The 25,544-nt window shown below is 41.7% G+C and overlaps 1 protein-coding gene across 1 annotated transcript; it reads right to left on the bottom strand.

Annotated features, from left to right (window-relative positions):
* Positions 1 to 4,330: 4,330 nt before the first annotated feature.
* LOC145353324 (thiosulfate:glutathione sulfurtransferase) lies at positions 4,331 to 24,727 on the bottom strand. The gene is made up of 4 exons (XM_080203975.1): positions 24,584 to 24,727; positions 17,401 to 17,523; positions 17,114 to 17,276; positions 4,331 to 5,336 (listed from the first exon to the last, which is right to left on the bottom strand). Exons 1-4 carry the CDS (start codon positions 24,660 to 24,662, stop codon positions 5,276 to 5,278), a joined length of 426 nt encoding a protein of 141 aa, XP_080060101.1. The 5' UTR covers positions 24,663 to 24,727; the 3' UTR covers positions 4,331 to 5,275.
* Between the last annotated feature and the right edge of the window lie 817 nt (positions 24,728 to 25,544).

The following is a 25,544-nucleotide window of genomic DNA, read 5'->3' as shown; positions in this document are numbered from 1 at the left end:
ATATTGGGATTAGAAATACAACAGACTGGATCTGTAGATAACACTGGGACTGGGAATACTACAGACTGGATCTGTGAATAAAACTGAGAATGATAATAGTTGGGATTATGAAGACACGGCCTCAAGTTGACCAAGGATGTGAACTAAACATTGAGGGCTATTCAGTGTTTAGGAAGGACAGACAGAAAGAAAAAAGGTGGTGGAGTTCATTGTTGATTAAAGAAGATATTGATACAATATTGAGAAAGGGTATCAGCACAAACAATGTGGAATCTGTATGGATCAGGTTAAGAAACACCAACAGGCAAAATACATTTGTGAGGGTGGTTTACAGACCATGTAACTGCCATGGTAATATTAGGAATAGCAGTAGATGGGAAATCAGAGATACATGTGACAAAGAAACATCTATGATTATGGATAACTTTAATCTGCTTATAGATTGGGTGAGTCAAATTAAAGTATAATAGAGGAGGAATTTATGGTTATCTGGACTAATAAATTCAGGATCCAATAAGGGAACAGACTATCTTGAAGTGGGTACATAATAGGAAAGGATTAGTTGGCAATCTAGTTGTGACCATCATATAATAGAATCCTTTATCAAGGTGGATAGTGAGGAAGGTAGATGATTCTGACACCAGGGTCCTGAATTTCAATAAAGGTAACTATGATGGTATGAGGCATGAAATGACTACAGTGGACTGAGAAACATTACTGAAAGAAAGGACAGTGGACAAGCAATGGCAGACGTTCAAGGAATGAATAGGAGATCTCAAAAAGTTTTTTTATTCATATTTGGTACAAGAGTGGAAATGAAACTGTGGCCAAACCACGGCTTATAAGGGAAATTAGAGATAGTATTAGATTCAAAGAAGAAATACACAGATGGCAAGAAAGAGCCATAAACATGAGGAGTTTAAAATTTAGCAAAAGTGGATTGATTAAGAAGGACAAAATAGTGTATGAAAATAAATTGTGGGGAACATAAAAGCTGACTGTAAAAGTTTCTATAGGCATTTAAAGAGAAAGAGATTGACAAAATTGAATGTAGGACCCTTACGGTCAGAAACAGGTGAATTCACAATGGGGAACAAGAAAGTGGCTGAGGTGTGGCACAGTAGCACAGTGGTTAGCACTGCTGCTTCACAGCTCCAGGGACCTGGGTTTGATTCCTGGCTTGGGTCACTGCCTGTGTGGAGTTTGCACATTCTCCCTGTGTCTGCGTGGGTTTCCTCGCACAGTCCAAAGATGTGTGGGTTAGGTTGATTGGCCATGCTAAAAGTAAAATGTCCCTTACTGTTCTGGGTTAGAGGGATTAGTGGCTAAATATGTTGGGATATGGGGGTAGGGCCTGGGTGGGATTGTGGTTGGTGCAGACTCGATGGGCCAAATGGCCTTTTCCTGCACGGTAGGAATTCTATGATAACTAGATTCATACTTCACAAAGGAAGACATAAGAAATGTACTGCAAGTTCTGAGAAACACAAGTTTTAGTGAGGAGCTGAAGGAAATCAGTATTAGTAGAGAAATAGTTTTGGGGAGATTAATGAAATTGAAGGCACATAAATCTCCAGGGCCTGATAATTTTCATCCCACAGTACTTAAGGAAGTGACCCTAGAAATAGTTGATCCACTAGTGGGTATTTTCCAAAATTCTGTGGACTCTGGAACAGTTTCTACAGATTGGAGGGAGCTAATGTAAGCCCACTATTCAAAAAAGGAGGTAGAGAGAAAACATGAAACAATAGACTAATGAGACTAACATTAGCAGTAGGGAGATTGCTAGAGTCCATTATCAAGGATTTCATAACTCAACATTTGGAAAGCAGTGGTATAATCAGGCAAAGGCAGCACAGATTTATGAAAGGGATATCATGCTTGACAAATCTACTGGAATTCTTTTATCATGTAATTAGAAGAGTTGACCAGGGAGAACCGGTAGATACGGTTTATTTAGACTTTCAGAAGGCTTTCAACAAGATCTCACATAACAGATTACTATGTAACGTTAAAGCATATGATATTGCAGGTAGTGTATTAAGATGGATAGAAAGCTGGTTAGCAGTCAGGGAGCAAAGATTTGGAATAAATGGGTCTTTTTCCAATTGACAGACATTGACCAGTGGGGTACCGCATGGATCTGTGCTAGGACCCCAACTGTTCACATTATGTATTAATGATTTGGATGAGGGAACTAAATGTATTATCTCCAAATTTGCAGATGATATAAAATTGGGGAAAAAGTGTGGAGGATACCGAGATGCATCAGCATGATTTGGACAGGCTGAGTGAGTGGGCACGAAGACACCAAGATCTCACTGAGTATCCACCTCTCTCAATTTAAATAATAGTATGTACAGTAGATGCAATATAATGTGGATAAATGTGAGATTATCCACTTTGGTAGCAAAAAAGGAAGGCAGATTATTATTTGAATGGGTGTAAATTGAGAGAGGTGGATACTCAGCGAGACCTCAGTGTCCACATGCATCAGTCACTGAAAATAAGCTCGCAGGTACAGCAGGTAGTAAAGAAGGCAAATGGTATGTTGCCCTTCATACTGAGAGGATTTGAGTATAGGAATAGGGATTTTTTACAATAATTGTATAGAATGTAGGGATAGGGATGTTTTACAACAATTGTATAGGTGGTGGGGGAGTCCAGAACTAGGATCACAGTTTGAGGAGAAAGGGTGAACCTTTTAGGACTGAAGAGAAGAGAAATTTCTTTACGCAGAAAGTGGTGAATTTGTGGAATTCACTACTACAGAAAGTAATTGAGGCCAAAATGTTTTGTGACTTCAAGAAGGAATTAGACATAGCTCTTGGGGCTAAAGGGATCAAGGATTGGTGGGGATGGGGAGCAGAGGGGCTGCCAGGGTTGGCAGGGGGTGGTGGTGAAGCTGTGATCAGGTTATTGAATTTGATTATCAGCCATGATCATAATGAATGGGATCACTACAGCTTGGGTCTGGGATTAACACCGGGACTGCAAAAACTACAGACTGGATCTGTGAATAAAACTGCCACTTGAAACACTACAGATAGTGTCTGGAACTATCATTTGGACTGGGAATACTATAGACTGGGATGTGAAAAATACTATCACTGGCAACATTACAGAGTGGGAATGATACTGGAATGGGATTACCCAGGCACTGAGAATTTTACTGGGACTGGGAATATCAAGGCAATGGAAATAACAATTATGACGATGGAAATGTGAACATCATGGACAGTGAGAATGATATAGGTAATAGGAATTGGAAGAATATGGAATATAAATATCAGAAGAAATTCAATGACACAGTGACCTTGACAGCTACTAGCAGAACATGGTGACTTGCTGCAAGAGGACAGATGTCTGTGACCATTTGGGGAGTTGCAGTCTCTTGTGGCACTTGATCTCAATCATCTCCAGGTAGTTCCATCTTTGAAGGTAGACTCTGTATTGAGGTTAAGGCCTACATTGCCTTTCTGCTTTTCCCTACTTCATGTCATCCTGCTGCATGGATTTCAAGCTTTCCTGGAGACAAGTATGCTCCTCATCAACACTGAGCTAAAAATGTGATGATTACAGTGTGCAGTTCCATTTATAATTCTCCATTTAATAAAGCAGTCTATCTCACTTGCAGCAAGACCTGACAGTATTCAGGTTTAGGTTAATCTGTAGAAAGTAATATTTGCGCTACACAGGTGTCAGGCAATGACATCCCCAAAAAGAGTGTCTCACCAACTTTCCTTGACATGCATTGGCATTGCAAGCATTGAATTCTGCACCAATGGTAGTCACCATTTTAACGAAGATGTGTTTTAAAAATACTATTTCTAATTCTCTTTTTACTGGCTGTATTTAAAAGAAAGTAAACTGTAATCTCATAAGACAATGGAGGACTACTAGCTAGCCAGAATATACAACTTGCATTTCACTCAAATTGGGTGGAAAGGGAACAGACACTATCTTGAAACTCTTCAAAGTTTCTGAGATAAAAATCAAAATGCAATCCTGTCCTACGCAACAATGGCTACAACAGACATGGTAATCAAATTCCTCTGAAATATACAGCCAACAGAACTTCTAAGAATTGTTTACCAAGCTGGAGAGATCAGAGAAAACCGAATGCTGTAATAAAAAGCTGCAGGAAGACTGCTTTTCTCACTTCCTCTCTCACAAGTATTGTGTGTGGATTTGCAGAGTAACGAACCTGAGAAGGAAACCTAATGCAAACAAAATATTTTGGGAATAAAACATTGAAATCTACTCCATATAACAGTGCCCAGTAAGGCAACTGAACAAAATGACCACAACATGGAATCAATCACCAAAGGACAATTAATCAAATATTCCTTTCTTTATTTTTTCATAAGCCATAAAACATCTTTAAATTTATTTGCTTGTTCTATCATTTGCATCAGTGCACGTATGGACCCAGGGAATGTGTGATGCTTTAATTCTGATTGTGAACTAGTTAGTTTTTCTTAAATTCTGGAAGTAACGTCTTATTTTATTCTTTGTTTAAACTCAGGAAGCCTGTCTGGCCAATTCTTTATCATTTGAAAGTGTACATAGATTTCAGCACAACTTGTTCCCACATCCAGCCATTAGTCAGCCAACTCATCCATTCTTGTGATGCACTGCCTTTCTGCACCAATTGGAAGAAAAAAAGACTTGTTACCCAGTTGGATGATGCTTGAATGACAATATAACAGTTATTTCCTATCTTTAATATTTTTACTTCTGGTAAAGACAAATGGCGGGAAGCAAAGCATTTTTTTTTAACGTCCTGATGAGTTTCCTCCAGGATCACACACGGTTGTGTCCTGTAGAATGATCTACAGTTGCTGACGGCACCAAGTGAACCCCGGAGGTTTCGCAAGCTAAGGGCTGGTAAAGGATCCTTCACTGCTCCCCCACTCAGGTATCATGTTAATATGGCAGATTAGGCCTAGATGTGCATATTAAAATAGTGTCCATTGGTTTTGATCAGGTGCCCTTGCTACATGAAATTTTAAAAAGCAGTCAATCAGATGAGGGTGGGAAAGCAGAGAATATTTTGACTGATTGGTTTACTCTATTTTGACTGATTCCCATCAGCTGACTTCTGCAATGCCGTGAAGCCAAAATCAAGATAGATAATTTCCCTCAACACACACAAGAAGCTGAGGATGTGATTTCAATAAACGGAACTCTTTAATAACAATTGGATCAGAGCTCACAGATCTGCCGTTGTATTTCACGATGGCCTCAAATTTTGATGGTGGAAAATTCAAGGTCATTTGCCAAGTCCTTCACGCTCCACCCATTCAATGTAGCCTCCTTGATAGTGACGAGCTCTAGAATCAAAATATAGATAAAGTGATGCATATGATATAAAAACTTGCAGTGAATTTCAGGATGCAATTGATGTAAATATTCAGCTATCTAGCTTCTAAGCTACAAGTCCATCGCTTTGAACTTTTCCATATTAGACTTTTAATTGTGTCTGGTTAGCACAGCTAATGGCTCCAAAGTTCATTGAGCTTGCTGGTGACGGGAATTTTGAAGGCGACACAGGGCAGAAATTCCGGCGGAACCCAGAAACATTGATCTCCACCTCACAAAATAAATTTGTCAATGTTACAATTGTGACTGCATTTCAAAAATACTTGATTGGCTCTAAAATACATTTGGACATTCTTAAGGACATGAAAAGCACTAAATAAATGCAGGTTCTTTCCTTTCGTTTAAATGAGTTGTGACACACTGTAAGCACATTGTAAGATTTCAGCAACTCTACTAGCTTTATTTCAGAGGTAAAAAGATAGTTTTCATTGAATTTTCATTATATTTGGGTTCAAATTATTGGACTAATGTCATAACATTTGGATACTCGATGGCAATGACTTAAATATTGTTGAGTCAACTGTTAATTGTAAGGTAATTTGTAAGGTTCACAACACAATTCAACTGTGACACATTGGTAGTGTAACACATGAAACAGACTTAATTCATACACAATATAAGTAAACAATCCAATACACATAAAGGAGTAGCTTTCACTCTCTGTACCTTTTGAGCATGCCAACTAATTCAAGAAACTCATACTCCCTTATACAGCACAGTTTGCTTGCTTCAAAGTTGCATTTCACAGATAAATATGCATGATTTATCTGATCATCCTCAACACCAGTGCCCCACAAGGCTGTGTTCTCAGCCCCATACTATACTCCTTATACACCAATGACTGTGTGGCTAAATTCCCCTTCAATTCAATTTTCAAGTTTGCTGACGACACCACCATAAAGGATCTCAAACAGTGACAAGACAGAGTACAGGAATGAGATAGAAAATCTGGTGAACTGGTGTGGCAGTAATAATCTCTCCCCCAATATCAACAAAACAAAGGAAATTGTCATCAACTTCAGGAAGCATAAAGGAGAACATGCTCCTGTCTACATCAATGGGGACAAAGTAGAAAGGATCGAGAGCTTCAAGTTTTTAGGTGTCCAGATCACCAACAACCGGTCTTGGTCCCCCCATGCCAACACTATAATTAAGAAAGCCCATCAATGCCTCTATTTTCTCAGAAGACTAAGAAAATTTGGCATGTCAGCTACAACTTTCACCAACTTTTACAGACGCACCATAGAAAGCATTCTTTGAAAGTGTCATAGAAAGCATTGGTTGTATCACAGTTTGGTATGGCTCCTGCTCTGCCCAAAACTGCAAGGAACTACAAAAGGTTGTGAATGTAGCCCAATCTATCATGCAAACCAGACTCCCACCCATTGACACCGTATACACTTCCGCTGTCTCGGCAAAGCAGCCAGCATACTTAAGGACCCCACGCACTCCAGAGATTCTCTCTTCCACCTTCTTTCAAACAAAAGTCTGAAGTCACGTACCAACTGATTCAAGAACTGCTTCTACCCTGCTGCTGTCAGACTTTTGAATGGACTTACTTTACATTAAAATGATCTTTCTCTACACCCTAGCTATGACTGTAACACTACATTCTGCATTCTCTTGTTTCCTCCTCTATGAATGGTATGCTTTGTCTGTATAGTATGCAAGAAACAATACTTTTCACTGTATGTTAATACATGTGACAATAATAAATCAAATCAAAAATCTTGAATCCCCTCAAAGATACTTTGTGCAACTAAGACTTTCTGATCTAACTGTTATTGAATCCGTTGAGAACTAGTTTTATTGGCAGTGTATCTTCATAAATATCCCTCTGTACTATTGTTATTTGATCCCTTTTGGCTAACTTTATTACATTAGGCACTAAAATTATTGTCCAGATCAATGTCATTCTAATCACCATTTCCTCATAGAAATATCTCTGTTTTCTTGCTTATCTTTGCTCTATGACCAGTTACAATTACATAGATCAGATTGATCTTTAATCCTGAACTCCAAGATGTTCAACTAATACTCCGTGAGACATAAAAAACTCTGAATGCTTCTTTCTATGAAATAACAAGCTCCACTAGTGTGTTCTATGTTGGATTCTAGGCATGGGACTTGGTTCTTAGACAGACTGTAGACATATTCTGATATCTGCTTAACACTCATGTATTAATGTAACATCAAAACAGGTTACATAAGAACATAAGAAATAGGAGCAGGAGTAGGCCATCTAGCCCTTCGAGCCTGCCCCGCCATTCAATAAGATCATGGCTGATCTGTCGTGGCTCAGTTCCACATTCCCGCCCTCTCCCCATAACCCTTAATCCCCTCGCTTATCAAAAACCCATCAACCCGCGTCTTAAAAATATTTAGCGAGGCAGCCTCCACCACCTCAACGGGCAGAGAATTCCAGAGATTCACCACCCTTTGAGTGAAGAAGTTCCTCCTCAACTCCGTTCTAAACCGCCCCCCCTTTATCTTGAGGCTGTGCCCCCTAGTCCTACTGTCCTTTCTGAGCGGGAAGAGTCTCTCCACCTCTATCCTATCCATCCCATTCATCATCTTAGTTACAGAGTAGGCATGTTACTCCCAGGCATGATTTTGACTTCTCTCAAGAGACACTCTAACATATGACTGACTGATGTCAGTGGTACATCACTAGCTTCACTATATATTAGCATATCCCATCTGTTATTCTACACCTGCCCTCAGTACACTACCCCACTTTCAAAAACAACATGAAACCATGGGCAGATTCTTACCAAAAAAATGGCAAAGCGCTGGGTCCGACTGAAAACCAACATGTTTCTCTCCAGAGAAGCAGGCAGGCCTTTTCATCAGGTGTTTTGACACCTTGTCAAAGAAATGGATGGTGGGGGTGGTGGGCTGTTCCACGCACGGGCAGAGCCTGAGCACATCAGCAAAGCCAAGCTGCATTGAGAACAGGATAAAAAAAAACCTCCCCACCATGGAGGTCTCAGGGGCTGCTCCATGCCCCACAATCAAAGTTGGCATCCCCCATTCCTACAATAAAAGCCAGCATCTCTCCCCCTCTGCGATCATTGTCAGCATCATCCCCTCTCTCCTTCCAACCCCCTCCCCCATCAACATTCATCACCAGCATTGGATATCTTTCTCCCCACCCCCAATCCCCAAACAGCCATCACTGGCACCCAACTCCAACCCCTGGAAAATTGCCAGCTTCAGACACCTCTCACCCACCCATCCCAAAAAGACATTTCCAGCATCCCCACCATTCCCACATCTGCTCCCCCCATCACCACAAATAAATGAATTCCCATCAATGAGGCTCCTGCTAGGGTCCAGCCAACACATTATACAGGTTTAACAGATGGGATATGCTAAATGTATGACGTTGCTGATGATGCACAGTGACATCAGTCAATCATGCATTAGACTCTTTTTCTTTCACTCTCCTGAGATAGAGAGATTGGAATCATGTTCAGGAACAACATGCCCACTGAGAAGTAACCTGCTGAGAAGTAGTACCAATAAACAAATGTTGAACAGAAACCAGAGTATGTCTTAAGTCTGCCTAAGAAACAAGTCCTATGCCTAAATTCCAAAGTAGAAGCATCCATCTCAGAACATGATGGCAGCTGTGGAGGTATCGCTGTAAAAGATACACCAATATTACTGAATGAACCCCAAAGTGGAAAAATCTTTGAAAGCAGCTTGAAAAACGTTAACAGAAGAAGGAGGCACACTGAAGTGAGGTAGCAGTGCTCCAAAAGCTCATGATTCCAACTAAACCTGATCGGCTTTATTTGGTGTTGTAAAACTGCTTACTATTTCTTGATAGTCTTATGGTAATTTTTTTTGAAAATCTTCAATGTTTTTTCAGTTTTTGATACAGCAGTTGAGGATTGTGGCATTGTGAAGAAGCTGTGGCATTCTTTCCAGGGGTTGAAGATCATTCCTCTTCTGAGCTTTTTCCCAGTGCCCTTCAAGAGAGCAACATTTCCCCAGAGGTCCTGAGTTCTCTTCAATCCCAGAAGATCCAAAGATCAATGCTCTTCAGTCTTCCCTTTTGTATCAGTTTTTTGTAACAAAGTCTTCACTGTCTTTGCAGTTCAGTCATCCTGTAACAAACACTCTGCTTCCCAGCAATGCTGATAAAATGTTGCCATACCAGATATGGAAGAAAGGTTTCAAGTTTCCAAAACATCATCCATAAAAGCAGAAAATACTGAGGAACTTTGGATCCCCAGGACTATGACTTGGGGAAGGGAAGAATTGGAGTTGGAATTCAGTAGAGTCTACAGTTGTAACAAAGGAAGGTACAGAAATGTAGTGTAAATAATTAAAGACATAGGGGTGAGCTTGAACCCATGAGAATGGCAGCAGGGGCTCTAGATCCAGCGAAACCTGGAAATGGTGAAGCTCACCAGTAAGATAGCGATTTCCAATTTCTGCTGCCCTTCACCAGTGATGTAATTAGGTTCACACCCACAAAGGGCAAGAGCCTCATATAATGCTTTGTAATGAATTTTCTCCTTCTTCTGCCAACATTTTTCAAGCTGCTTTCAAAGGTTTTTCCACTCTGGGGTTCATTCAGTAATATTGGTGTATCTTTTACAGCGATACCACAGCTGCCATCATGTTCTGAGATGGATGCTTCTACTTTGGACTTTAGGCATAGAACTTTGTTCTTAGACAGACTTCAGACGTAGTCTGGTTTCTGTTCAACACTTGTTTATTGGTACTACATCTCAACATGTTAAGCAGTGGACATGTAGTTCCTGAACATGATTCCAATCTCCCTATCTCAGGAGAATGAAAGAAAAAGAGTCTAACACATGATTAACTGATGTCACTGTGCATCATCAGCATTTAGTATATCCCATCTGTTAAACCCGTATAATAGTGTGGTTAAGATCATAAGAAATGGCCCATTCAGCCTCCTCTGCTACTCAGTAAGTTTATGGCTGACCTTCCACTTCAGCTCCTGCACTATCCCAATATCACTTGATCCACTTAGTTTTTTTTATTGAATGCTGGGTTGCAACATTTATTGCCCATCCCTAATTGCCCTTGAACTGAATGGCTTGCTAGGATATTTCAGGGGGGCAGTTAAGAGTCAACCACATTGCTGTGGAACTGGAGTTATATGAAGGACAGACCAGATTTCCTTCCTTAAAGGACATTAGTGAACCAGATGAATTTTTATGACAATCAACAATGATTCCATGATTATTATTACTTTTAATTCCAGATTTTTACTGAAATCAAATTTCATTATCTGCCACAGTGGGATTCAAACTTGAGTCTCCGCATGACTAGTCCAGTTTTTTAAATTCATTCTTGGGACACAAGCATTGCTAGCTGGCTCGCATTTATCGTCCATCTACAGTTGCCGTTGAGAAGGTGGTGGTGAGCTGCCTTCTTGAAACGCTGTAGTCCATGTGCAGGATTTTAACTCAGCGACTGCGAAGGAACAGTGATATGTTTCCAAGTCAGGATAGTGTGTGGCTTGGAGAGGAACTTGCAGGTGGTGGTGTTCCCATGTATCTGCTGCCCATGTCCTGGTGAATTGCTGAAGTGCATATTGTAGATAGTATATACTGTGTACTATTGTCACTGCGGCAATGGTAACTGGACAGCAGAGGATGGTTGATGGATTTTGAGAGTAAGAGATAAAAGTCCTAAAATTTACTAAGACATCTGGGACCAACTTTGGAGGATATAGACTGTTATCATCTTCTTTGTCTATGGCTTTTACTGAAATCTTTTGATTCAAATCTAGAATCCTCATTTTTAGCACAAAGAATAGCTTTTGAATAATACAGTCGTCACTAGGACGCTTACCGGTAGTTGTAGTTTTTTTTCTCGGTTCTATAAGCACCTACCTCCGAGTATCGGCCTCATTGTTCCTGAGGAGCAGCATCGAGAGGCAGCGATTTTTGGGCGTGTGAGGAGGTCGCAAGAAAGGTACATTTTCTGTTTATATTTTTTAACTTTTTATTTCTAGTTTAAAGTCGCGAGTAGCGGTGGTTTTTTTTAAAAATTAGTTAGAAACCGGAAGTCGTCACTAGGACGCTTACCGGTAGTTGTAGTTTTTTTTCTCGGGTCCCTGACCCTATAAATTAGCGCAGAGAGGATACCCGATCCTCTACACTGGTAGAGAATCCCACCCTCCCACCTCCTCTAACCTAATTATAAGTGTGTGGGAAGTTTTTTTTTAATATTTTTTTTTCTGCTGGTAATTGTTTCAGGGATGGCAGTTCAGGCAGTAAGCTGCATCTCCTGTGGGATGTATGTGGTGAGGGACTCCAGTAGTGTTTCTGGTGATTTTACCTGTAGGAAGTGTGTTCGATTGCAGCTTCTGGAGGAGCGTGTTAAGGAGCTGGAGTTGGAATTAGAGGAACTCCGCATAATTCGGGAGGCGGAGGCGGACATTGATAGGAGTTATAAGGAGATAGTCACTCCTAGAAATGAGTCTTGGGTAAATGCCAGGAAGAGGGGAAAGAAGCAATTGGGGGGACAATCCCCTAGGGCTGTTCCCCTCCAAAATAGGTTTTCGGTCCTGGAGGCTACAGTTGAGGAGGAATCAACTGGAGATAGCCAAAGGGAGCAGGTCTCTGGGGGTGAGCCTATTGTGAAAGCTCAGGTGGTTAGGGGATGTAAAAGATTGGGCCTAGTGATTGGGGACTCCACAGTTAGGGGGACGGATAGGAGAGTCGGAAGTAATGGTAGGGACTCAGGGCTGGTGTGTTGCCTCCCAGGGGCTGGGGTCCAGGATGTATCGGAAAGGGTATTCAGGACTCTTAGGGGAGAGGGAGATCAACCCCAAGTCATAGTTCACGTGGGGATGCATGACATAGGGAGGTTAAGGGAAGGGGATATTAAGCAGAAATTTATGGAGTTGGGGTGGAAACTAAAGGCCAAGTCAGAAAGAGTGGTTATCTCCGGGCTCTTGCCTGTGCCACGGGATAGTTTAGAGCGGAATAGAGAGAGGAAAAGTTTGAACTCGTGGCTGAGGGGATGGTGCAGGAGGGAGGGGTTCAGGTACTTGAGCAATTGGGGCTCATTCTGGGGAAGGTGGGACCTCTATAAGAGTGATGGTCTACACCTGAATCAGAGGGGAACCAATATCCTGGGGGGTAAATTTGCAAAGGCTATGCAGGGAGGTTTAAACTGATTCGGAGGGGGGGGTGGGATCCTGAGTAGAGGGGGTGAAAGTGAGGGGGGCATAGATGGGGACTGCAATGCACGGCATCGTGGGGGTGGGGCAGAGCAGGGTCTGAAATGCGTATACTTTAATGCAAGGAGTATTCGCAATAAAGTGGATGAACTTGCAGCGTGGATCAGTACCTGGGACTTTGATGTTGTGGCCATTTCAGAGACATGGATAGAGCAGGGTCAGGAATGGTTGTTGCAGGTCCCGGGGTTCAAATGCTTCAGTCGGAGTAGAGAAGGAGGTAGAAGGGGGGGAGGGGTAGCATTATTAGTCAAGGACTGTATCACAGTGTCAGAGAGGAAGTTTGATGAGGACTTGTCTGTTGAGGTAGTATGGGCGGAGATTAGAAAAAGGAGAGGAGAGGTCACCCTGTTGGGAGTCTTTTATAGACCTCCTAAAAGTTCTAGAGAGGTTGAGGAAAGGATTGCAGAGACAATCCTGGTTAGGAGTGAAAGTAATAGGGTAATTGTTATGGGGGACTTTAACTTTACTAATATTGATTGGAATTGCTATAGCTCTAGCTCGTTAGAGGGGTCAGTTTTTGTACAAAGCGTGCAGGAAGGTTTTTTGACTCAGTATGTAGATAGGCCAACTAGAGGTGAGGCTATATTGGATTTGGTGCTGGGAAATGAGCCAGACCAGGTGCTAGACTTGGAAGTTGGTGTGCATTTTGGTGATAGTGACCACAATTCGGTTACGTTCACCTTAGTGATGGAAAGGGATAGGCATGAACCTCGGGTCAGTAATTTTAGCTGGGGGAAGGGTAATTATGAGGCTATTAGGAGAGAATTAGGAAGCATAGGTTAGACTAGGAGACTACAGGGACTGGGAACGTCCGAAATGTGGAGTTTTTTCAAGGAGCAGCTACTGCGAGTCCTTGATAGGTATGTCCCTGTCAGGCAAGGAGGAATTGGTCGAGCTAGGGAACCGTGGTGCACTAAAAAAGTTGATTAAAAGTTGGTTAAAAAGAAAAAGGAGGCTTATGTTCGGATGAGACTTGAGGGCTCAGGTAGTGCACTAGAAAGCTTTAGATTGGCTGGGAGGGAGTTGAAGAGTGAGTTAAGAAGGGCTAAAAGAGGACATGAGAAGACTTTGGCTGATAGGATTAAGGAGAATCCTAAGGCGTTCTATAGGTATGTTAAGAACAGAAGGTTGGTTAGGGCAAGATTAGGGCCAGTTACAGACAGCAGAGGGAAGTTGTGTGTGGAACCGGAAGAGATTGGAGAGGCATTGAACCAATATTTCTCTTCGGTGTTCACGCAGGGGGACATAAATGTAGCTGAGGAGAACACTGGGTTGCAGGGGTGTAAACTAGACAGTGTTGCAGTTGATAAGGGGGATGTGCTGGATATTCTTGAGGGTTTAAAAATAGATAAGTCCCCTGGGCCAGACGGGATTTACCCTAGGATTCTCTGGGAGGCAAGAGAGGTGATTGCAGAGCCTCTCGCTCTGATCTTCAGGTCGTCGTTGGTCTCAGGTATAGTGCCGGAAGATTGGAGGATAGCGAATGTTGTCCCATTGTTTAAGAAGGGGAACAGAGACTTCCCCGGGAATTACAGACCGGTGAGTCTTACTTCTGTTGTGGGCAAGGTTTTGGAAAAAATTATTAGGGATAGGATTTATAGTTATTTGGAGAGTAATGAATTGATTGGAGATAGTCAGCATGGTTTTGTAGCGGGTAGGTCATGCCTTACTAACCTTATTGAGTTTTTTGAGAAAGTGACCAAAGAGGTGGATGGGGGTAAGGCAGTTGACGTGGTATATATGGATTTTAGTAAGGCATTTGATAAGGTTCACCATGGAAGGCTTCTGCAGAAAATGCAGATGTATGGGATTGGGGGTAATCTAGGTAATTGGATCAGGAATTGGCTAGCAGATAGGAGGCAGAGGGTGGTGGTTGATGGTAAGTATTCGTCATGGAGTTCGGTTACGAGTGGTGTGCCTCAGGGATCTGTTTTGGGGCCACTGCTGTTTGTAATTTTTATTAATGATCTGGATGAGGGTATAGTTGGGTGGATTAGTAAATTTGCTGATGACACCAAAGTCGGAGGTGTGGTAGATTGTGAGGAAGGGTGTCATAGTTTGCAGGGAGACTTAGACAGGTTGCAGAGCTGGGCCGAGAGGTGGCGGATGGAGTTTAATGCAGAGAAGTGTGAGGTAATTCACTTTGGTAGGAATAACAGATGTGTCAAGTATAGGGCTAACGGGAGGACTCTGAATAGTGTGGATGAACAGAGGGATCTAGGTGTATGTGTACATAGATCCCTGAAAGTTGGGAATCAAGTAGATAAGGTTGTTAAGAAGGCATACGGTGTCTTGGCGTTTATTGGTAGGGGGATTGAATTTAGGAGTTGCAGCATCATGTTACAACTGTACACAACTCTGGTGTGGCCGCACTTGGAGTATTGTGTGCAGTTCTGGTCCCCACATTATAGGAAGGATGTGGAGGCTTTGGAGAGGGTGCAGAGGAGGTTTACCAGGATGTTGCCTGGTATGGAGCGGAGGTCCTATGAGGAGAGACTGAGGAATTTGGGGTTGTTTTCGCTAGAAAGAAGGCGGCTAAGAGGGGATCTTATTGAACATATAAGATGATTAGAGGTTTAGATAGGGTGGACAGTGATAGCCTTTTTCCTCAGATGGAGAAAGCTAGCACGAGGGGGCATGGCTTTAAATTAAGGGGGGGTAGTTATAGGACGGATGTCAGGGGTAGGTTCTTTACCCAGAGGGTGGTGAGGGATTGGAATGCCCTGCCTGCTGCAGTTGTAAATGCGCCTAGTTTGGGGGCGTTTAAGAGATCCGTGGATAGGTTTATGGATGGAAAGGGATTGGTTTAGGTTAGAGAGTCATTGTTTTTTAACTGGTCGGTGCAACATTGTGGGCCGAAGGGCCTGTTCTGCGCTGTAATGTTCTATGTTCTACATTGCCCTGCCACTTTGTCATACTTAACCAATTCCAACGTCTTATCCACCCCCCCATGATACCTTTCCCATGAGCCCCTCCTTCCTGTGCCATTCCATTCCTCCCATGCCATCCCAGCCCCATGCCATCCACCTGTTACTCTTGCATCCCCATCACTCCCAACAATTCCATCTCATCCCTCATGGAAACAATCTCTCCAACCATGGTAAATTTATTGTTGGGTTCCACGTATCTTCCTCAACCTTTGTACTCCAGGGATATCTCTACCTTTCCACTATTGCTATCACAAACTATTGGCAGCCAAAAAGGCATCATGCATTCCACCCGTGGGTCTCCCTGTGCGCCAGGCAATGGCTTTCAATACGCTCAACAAGATACATACCCACTGAACTGACCAATGGCAACAGTCTGAACAGATAACAATTAATTGTTGTTATTATAGATTTAAATAGCCATTATTTATTTCAAACAACTGTTGCTGAATTCAAAGGCAAAATACAGCAGATTCTAGAAATCTGAAATAAAAACAGAAACAATTCAGAGGTTTGTCAGCATCTGTGGAGAGACAAACAAGAGTTACAGGTGGTGACCTTTCATCAACTGAATTCCTATGTGTGTGTGTGCAATGTTATCAGTCTCAGGCCATTGGTAATGATGCTGAAGCAGGTTAGACATCAGTCTCATAAAGCTGGCTTGCACTTCCCTTTTCTTTTTAACTTTAGGTCAATATCAATTAGAACCAGGCAGAAACTGGATCCTTCTTACTACTGACCAAAATTACATATTTGTTCCATGACAAATGTTATCCTCTGGAATTTGGACTAAAGGAAGACCAGGTCCTTTTTGATCTTTTTATTTCCAATTTCCAACATCTGCAGTACTCTGCCTTATTATTCTCTTCGATTTTAACTGGCAGTGGTCTGAAATATAAAGGTGGGAACAACTTGCATACATATACACTGACAAAAGATGAAGAACTTGCATTCAAATAGCGCCTGATCATATCTCCCATAAACATACCAAGGCATTGCTACACAGGAGGGTGAGATTTTATGGTTACCATTGTAAAATCTATAAACGTGGCAAGCATTTTATCAACAAATAGCAGTAAGAATAATTATTCAAGTTGTTTTAGCATGTTAGTAGAAGGAGGATTTTTTTTTAAACCAGACCCCTAGGAGAATTCTGTGCTCTTCTATTGAATTGTGCCATCTGATCTTTAACACCCACCTGAATCAGTTGAGCAGATAGCTCAGAAAAGGAGAGATAACTGCATCAAGAAGGCAATAAACTGTTCTTGTTTCCTCAAAGATGGAAATGCTCTTTCGGCATAACCTTTCGTATTCTCCTCGCCAAGAGGCACAAATAATAACATGAGGTCATATGCTTCCTGATTAATAACGAACAAATGCTTAATATCTGCATGAAATTCCTTTGTTTTCTATTTTAGCAGAGGCATGCATCTTTGAAATTATTTAGCAAATATCATCACTTATCATGAAAAGAATTGCAGGTTTCTATATCTGTTACAGACTCCATTGTAGAAAATGATTTTTCTGGGCCTGATATTTTGTAATGTTTTCGAACTGTACGTACTTAGAATATCCCAGATTCCGAGCTGTTTCTAAGGCAGTCAGGCTTCTTTTACCAGACCGGCAGTGAAAGACAATGTTAGAGTCCTCCTTTTTTGGCTTCTGAGAATTATATGTCTCCTGAAATGGCCCAGCATCCATCTTAAGGGCAGTCTCAACCTGACCTACTGTAAAAAGCAAGATCAAAATCAGTGGGTTTGGGGAATAGAGCATAATTAGATCTTAACCTTAATCATTAAGGTATAAGTATGGAATAATTAATTGACATAGAACAATGAAACTCTATTTTACAGGGAATGTTGATGGAAGTGGGAATCTTGCCCTCAGCCACCTCTTCTGGCTGTCGCACATCATAAAGTTGGATATTATTTTTTGCAATCATCTGCTTCAGCTCTTCAAAATAGACCACCTCAGCTGGAAAACAAAAAAAAAGCACAAAACTCAAAATATAACTGTCTGTATAGTTTTTACAAAACTATAAATGGAGACTAAGCAAAACATATGGTAACGGAACATGTTTTTCATTTGAAAAAGTTCCACTTGCATCTGAAAAAAGGAATAACGGTTCTGACTGTCCTGTGTTTAAAGACTGCAGAGCTTCTTTAGTGTCCTCCCAGCAAGAGGTCCTTATTGAACTGATTCTAAGATGGCAGCTTAAAGAGATTGCCTCATGGCAGGAGTTACCTGAATATAGAAAGTCAGATTGGACGTGTAGTGCTGACTGCATTTCAAATATAAGTCTTTACCCAAACATCAAGTTTTTAAAGTTTAATTCTTAGTGTCACGAGTAGGCTTACATTAACACTGCAAATGAAGTTACTCTGAAAATCCCCTGGTCTAGCCAATCGGTCTAGCTCTTCTGACATTTTTTCAACATAGTAGTGTACATTCACATAGTGTGAATGTACACTATCTCAAGTGTACATAACATATCTCAAGGTGCTTCACATATCTCATAACATATCTCAAGGTGCTTCACATATGCTCATTCAAAAAAAATCTAAAAATATTAGGAGGGCGTTAAGCAAGATTTTGTCAAGGAGATGGATTTCAAGGAGGATCTTAAAGCATGGGAGCAAGGCAATGTAAATAATTTAGTGGCAGGTGAGCTTAAAGATTGAACTCCAGAGTGTGGGTCTAAATAGCAGAAGGCAAACAATGGGCGAGAAGCAAAAGGGCCTAGAGCCAGAAGTGAGTTCAGAGATAGGGGTAAATTGTTAAGTTTTTTTATTAGTGTCACAAGTAGGCTTACATTAACATTGCAATGAAGTTACTGTGAAAATCCCCTAGTTGCCACATCCTGTCACCTGTTCAGGTACACTAATGGAGAATTTAGCATGGCCAATGTACCTAACATGTGGGAGGAAACCAGAGCACCCGGAGGAAACCCATGCAAACACAGGGAGAACGTGCAGACTTTGCACAGACAATGACCCAGGCCAAGATTTGAACCTGGGTCCTTGGTGCTGAGAGGCAGAAATACCGAGATGCCCCCTTTTTTAAGTATTTGAATATAATAACAATCAATTTTAAATTTGCGTTATCAGGGGACTCAAGATGATTTAGAGCAGCTAAGCAGCATAGTTTTGATTGAGCTGAATTTGAGAATTGAGGACTGTAAGCAATCAGAGGAGCACTGGAACAGGCATGTCTGGAGTCTGGATTGCAACAGGACCTTGATCAGTTGGGTCAGTGAGCTGATGATTGGCAGATGGAGTTTAATTTAGACAAATGCAAGGTGATGCATTTCAGTAGATTGAACCAGGGCAGGACTTACTCAGTTAGTGGTAGGGCGTTATGGAGAGTTACAGAACAAAGAGATCTACGGGTACATGTTCATAGTTCCTTGAAAGTAGAGTCACAGGTGGATAGAGTGGTGAAAAAGGCATTCAGCATGCTTGGTTTCGATCAGAATATTGAATACAGGAGTTGGGACATCTTGTTGAAGTTGTACAAGATATTGGTAAGGCCAAACTTCGAATACTGTGTGCAATTCTGGTCACTCTATTATAGAAAGGGTATTATTAGACTAGAAAGAGTGCAGAAAAGATTTACTGAGGTGCTACCGGGACTTGATGAATTGAGTTTTAAGGAGAAGTTGGACAGACTGGGACTTTTTTCTCTGGAGTGTAGGAGGCTGAGGGGTGATCTTATAGAGGTCTATAAAATAATGAGGAGCATAGATCAGCTACATAGTCAATACCTTTTCCCAAAGGTAGGGGAGTCTAAAACTAGAGGGCATAGGTTTAAGGTGAGAGGGGAGAGAAGGTGGTGTGTGTCTGAAACAAGCTGCCAGAGGTAGAAGTAGAGGCGGGTACAATTTTGTCCCTTAAAAAGCATTTAGATAGTTACATTGGTACAATGGGTATAAAGGGATATAGGTGAAATGCAGGCAATTGGGATTAGCTTAGGGGTATTAACAAAGAAAGGATGGCATAGATAAGTTGGGCCGAAGGGCCTGCTGTAAACCTCTATGACTCTAACAGGCTTGCTTCATACCAGATGAAATTGTGGTGTCCACGTTTTCTGTAATGAAGAGAAAATGGGGTTGCAAGTTTCATTTCAGTTTGAAAAGAATGCCAAAGTCATAAGCAGACTTTACATTGAATTATAAAAGCAATCCTTCCAAAAATCCTTCAGTAAGGCACTACATAATAAAGAAATGGATAATGTTGAGCTTGCAGAGTCAGAGTATGAGTACCAGATAGCTAGCTGGCTACAAAACAGACATTAGCAGTAAAGGGTCGGAATTTGGGAAAGCAAAAGACAGAAAGTGGAATTGCACAAGGGATCACTGCTGGATTCACTATCATTTACTTCCATTAATTATTTGGATCAATTAGTTCTAATTGGGGGGAAACAGTCAGTGCTGCAACAAGTTGCAAAAAGACATTTTAAAACTTGTAGAATGGGCATTTAATTGGCTAATAAATTTTGCCACAGATAGGTATTGTTACAGTTCCTGTAAAGACTGACAACTTTTAAAAAGAGATATCAATTTCCCAGTGACCATCTCAAAGGATCATATGATAATATTTCATCATTTTAAAATTTTTACTATAATAATCACATAAAATCAACAGAGGACAAACATTACTTAGTAGGCAATTAATACACTAAACTACAGAAAAGTAATTCTGCGTTAGTTTCTTAACACAAGTGAAAATTCCATACAATATTCATGCATTACACTGTAATCTCAGCAGAAATGTAATCTTGTGTTTAAAGTCTCAAACTTCTCCTGGCTTTAACGAGGATCTCTTCTTCATGATCTACCAGGGTGGATCTTCCAGTGTCCTTTCAAATAAAATGCCGTTCACTCAATCTTCTGAACACAGTTGACTGGACTTCCAGCATCAAGGTTCGCTCTGCTGGCTCCTTGGCCTTTAATTTTCAAGAAACTTTGTTTCTTTGAACCAGGAATCCACCCTCACCAGCACTTTGCTTGGTGTTTAACCAGAAAACAGTAATTTTCTCTTGTTTAACACAGCAGCATCTTTTGTGGGTCTTCTTCCCCAAATCCTTCAGGTCTGACTGACTCGACAGTGGTACAGTGGTTAGCACTGCTGCCTCACAGTGCCAGTGGCCTGGGTTCAGTTCCCGGGTTGGGTCGTTGTCTGTGCAGAGTCTGCACGTTCTCCCTGTGTCTGAATGAGTTTCCTCTGGGTGCTCCAGTTTCCTCTCATTGTGCGAAAGATGTGTCGGTTAGGTGCGTTGCTAAATTCTCCATCAGTATACTCAAATAGGGGCCGGAGTGTGGCAATTAGCAGATTTTCACAGTAACTTCATTGCAATATTAATGTAAGTCTACTTGTGACTAATAAATAAACTTCACTGGGCAGCAGCAAGGCCAGCTGCTTCCACTTTTGCGTCAACATGTTAAAACCGGCACTTGACTTTAAGTTAATTACCAAACATTTGTGTAAATTTAAACCAGGTGTGTTGACCCTGATTGGTCAAAGTATTGCCACGGGAAATTCACGAGGGAGTGGCTGGCCCCGATGCTCTAGTTTAGTCGAAAAAGACACAATGCATGGACGTGATCTCTCTATTTGCAAAGGTTAGGGCCTTTTGAATGAAAATACGTCACTTCTATCTGTAAACAGAGCCACATTGCAAGCCCAGCTGATCATCTTCAATTGGTTGTTAATGTACAATCAAGGTTGTTTAGTAAGAGCAAAATCTTGTCTAATGTTGGACACTATAGGGGCAATTTTATCTTTTTTTTGTGTAAGTGCTGGGTGGACTTGAAACTTTTAGACATGTTTTCAGGCCCCATTCCCAACGCCCTCTGCCTGCAACATTCTGAGTGAGCCTGTTGCTCGCTGTAGAAGCCTACAGACAGGGCTTAACGTGCCAGAAAGTCTGCAGAGGGAGGTAGTGCGCATAAGCAGGCCTCTGATGCTGCACATGCGCATTAGCAGTAGCAGGAGTTTAACAGAAAAGACAGCCCCAAGCAACTATCCCGCCCCTCCGCAATCATGGGGGTCCACAGCCCAAGGTACAGGTCTGTTGACTCCACCCGCCACCCACACCAATCGCAGACTCCCTCCCACCTCCACCAATCACTGACCTGCCACCCTCCCCCCCACCAATCGCTGCAGAGTGGCAGCGGACCCGCTCCCCATTAGCCCCGCCCCCATTGGCCCTTTCCTATTAGCCCCATCCCCCACTGGCCCTTTCCCCTACTGGCCTTGCCCCCATTAGACCTTCCCCATTAGCCCCACCCCGTGGCATGACCCGATGGGCATTGCCCAAGTGCCCAGAGGGCAGTGCTCAGGTGCCAGTATGCCACTGTCAGTCTAGCACTGCCCAAGAGGCACACCCCCTCCCCTTGCCTTAGGCCTCAATGGCCTCTAGTTGCACCAGTGAGGCCATGTCGACTGCTCCCCGTTCATGGAGAGCATGCCTACTCCTTGCCGGTGAGAACCTGTCGTGGTGAGGTCATAAAGGGGGTGCAAACCCAGATGATCCAGCATCAGGTTCACTAAGCAGATGTAAAACAGCATTTAAATAACTTTCCATACAATGACCTGCTTCTCACCCACTTCCGGTGAGAGGCTGACTACACTGGAAATCTGGCGCTCATAAAATGGCGCTGGTCATGAAAACTGGCACCAATCAGCTAAGTGCTTTATGCCCCACTTTACCACCACGCCACACCCAAAGACCAGTGCAACACAACGATAAAATCACCCCCTATGTCTGAATTTTGCAAGCAACGGGTGGTTGAGTAGGGGCAGTACTTCGTGTGTTGCAAGAACCACATAGTAGTAGATTGGGTGTTATAGTCTAGCAGAAGCCAGCGTGGAGATAGTTTTCAATCACCATTATTACCAAGAAAACTGTAGTCATGGAACAAGGTATTGTGTCTCCACTTGTGATCAGACTCAACACACTACTGGAAGCAGTTAGCAAATTTGAGTCTACAGTGACAGACAATCTCTTTTTTGATGAAGAGCTCAGCACATGCATTGAAATGACATCCACCAACTTAGTCAACTAAAATAAAAAGCATGAAGAAACAACAAACTGATTCACAGAATATTGATGCTTATCTATAAGATCTGTGTGCTCAGCACATTGCTGTAGACAGCAAAGCCTGGACAACTAACACCTCCAAGAAAAAAGATTCAATAATGTCAATCTCCAGTATCTCCAAGCAACATTGGCATCACATGGAAAAGACAAAGTAGCCAATCAAGTGGTCCTTTCTAGGGTAAACATGCCGAGCATGCTAGCACTAATCACGCAAAGTATGCTTCATTGGTTTGGACATGTACACACGATGTGAGACAGCCACATCCCCAAGGATATGCTATACATGGAGGTGCCAAGAGACCAGGTGGGTGGCAAGGCTTCAATTCAAGGATGCTATCAAAAGAGGCATCAACATCAATCATGACAAGTGGGAAACACTAGCTGACAATTGATACAAATAGTGAAACCAGCTGTCGGCTGGAATTTGCCACCACCATGGCATGGAATGTGATTCTGAGCCTTGCAATAGTGGTCCGAGGGATCACTGACATAGGCGGAAAGTCTACAGAGAATCAGGAAATGTGGAGAGATTGTGTTCCCAAGTTTCCATCGCCACAGCCAGTGACGTCACGGGGTTCACACCCATGAAGGGCAAGAAACACATTTTAATGGATTTAAATAACTTTTAGTGTGATTATCAAGTCCCCATCTCCGCCACATGATACCCCCTCACCGAATACTGAAACCTCACCCCAGGTTTTCAAGATGAGATTCAGTTGACTGGATTCCCCCTGTTGGGAGAGGGACATGCCCGGGCAGTTTGCCGGCACTAACCCAATACATTATGCCAAGGACAGACAATAGAATTATTTTTTCAGCTTCTGGAATTTCATATTTCATTGTACAAACCCTGTGTAAGTAATGTGAGCAGTGGAAGTGCAGATGAACTGGCTCCCCGCACATCCTGATCTATCCCACAAGAGAAAGATCGAAACCCGTTGTATTGGAAGAGATGTTAATGATTAATTCATCTCTTTCCTAAGGAGGGATAATGGAATCCTGACCAGGAGCATAGAAAGAAATTGTTAAACTGCAATTAATGATTATTGGCCATATTACATGATGAATGTCCCTGGCTGTTTGGACAGTTTTAACACTGCAGTTTTGGGGCTCATGGTGAGGCTGCCTTTTTAACTTCAACTGATATTCATTGCTTTGGTGGTCTTTATAATGTTAAACTAATTTTTCTACCCCCACCTTTTATTGTGTCTTTATGTGCAGAATGGGAAGCGTGTCCCTTTGTCAAAGGGTCGCTTAGATTCGAAAGGTCAGCTCTTTTCTCTTCTTACAGGTGCTGCCAGACCTGCTGAGATTTTCCAGCGTTTTCTCTTTTGGTTTCAGATTCCAACATTCGCAGTATTTTGCTTTTACTCCTTTTTCCAGCCTTTGAATGTGTAAAAAAATCCAACTTTCTCAGTTAATCCTAACTCAAATTGCTTATGGATTATTCTTAAATTTAGATCACATAAACCAAGGGATTGGGAAAACATGCCAACACCCATTCTTTTAAAAATGAATTCAAATCATCTTCTGCTTACAGACGGGTAGTATGAGGAAATCAGTTCAGGTTGTCTGTTTCTCTCTTGTCCGCAGAACTATCTACCTTGCACAGATTCTAAAAACAACTAGAAAATTTAACTTGCTTATGGACGCAATCTTATGATCAATCTTGTTTCTGACTAGCTTTCATTGGTATAAAAATGTCCAAGCACTTTGAAAAGAATGGTCACAAAGATACGCATGACTTCTCCCCATATCTCATTACAGAATTCTACATTATTTTATTGTGCTATTACCTAATTATAGTATTAGTTAAAGGATCAAATGTACTTCCATGTACACAGGCAATCACATAAAAAGATCACTTACAGGAATCTTATTAAGAGAAAGGAAATGACTACTACTGAAGTACACAAAAAAAAACATTTTTTACCTGTTAAATGTCTGCAGTGTGTGTTGAATGTAAGCCTGGTCGTAACCGCAAAAAATGATCTTGACTGTACCACAAACATAGCTCACGTTATTTTATCAAACTCTTACACACAGCAGAAAGAAACAATGTCAAAGAGCAGAATGTAACATTCCCTTTAGTCATTGATGCTTGAGTTAGTCACTCTTTAACAGTGGTTGAGCAATATTAATTTCAGTAAATAGGTTTACCTCCAAGTTTCCAACCTCTTTAGTATCTTTGCTTATATTTTGATTAGGATATACAACCAAACATTTAATTTGTATTTCTGTTTACGGGTATAGACTGACCTATATACATTTTCTGTCAGGTTTCAATATTTACTATTTCCCTTCATATTATAGGTTTAGTTTCCCTTGCTTTTATGCCCCTTCAATTCCTCAAAGTTCTGATAATCGACTTCTAAATAAACAGAAGAGCTATTCTCTAGTTGTCATTGAGGATTTTATCCAATTAATGGGAATCTGAGCCCATGTGGCCTCCCCAACTCTATTAGATCATGGCAGATCTGAAGCTGCACTCCATTTTCTTGCCTATTCTCCGTAACCCTCGGTATCCTTACCTAATAAAGATCCATTGAACTCCACCCTGAAAATTTCAAATGACCCAATATTCTCACCATAATAAAGGAGAATGTTCCAAATTTCTATTATCCATTTGTGAGATTTCAGTGGAATTCTCTAACCTCATCCACAGCTGGGATTCTCCAGACCTGCTACAGTGAGCGCCAAACCCTCCATTCACACTGGCAGCGGTGGCAGGGTGACCAAGATCAGAGAATCCCTATCTACATGTCTAAATAGCCTCACTCTAATTTTATGATTATGCCTCTACCTGCTACCAAAAGTAACATTTTCTCTGCATTTACTTTATTAAATCCTTTTATAATTTTAAAGACTTTGATTAGATCTGCCCTCAAACAAAA

This window comes from Carcharhinus amblyrhynchos, chromosome 15 (genome assembly GCF_965287045.1).
Source record: "Carcharhinus amblyrhynchos chromosome 15, sCarAmb.v2.hapA, whole genome shotgun sequence".
NCBI lineage: Eukaryota > Metazoa > Chordata > Chondrichthyes > Carcharhiniformes > Carcharhinidae > Carcharhinus > Carcharhinus amblyrhynchos.
The sequence above is the reverse complement of the archived record's forward strand: the minus strand, read 5'-3'. Positions and strand labels throughout refer to the sequence as shown.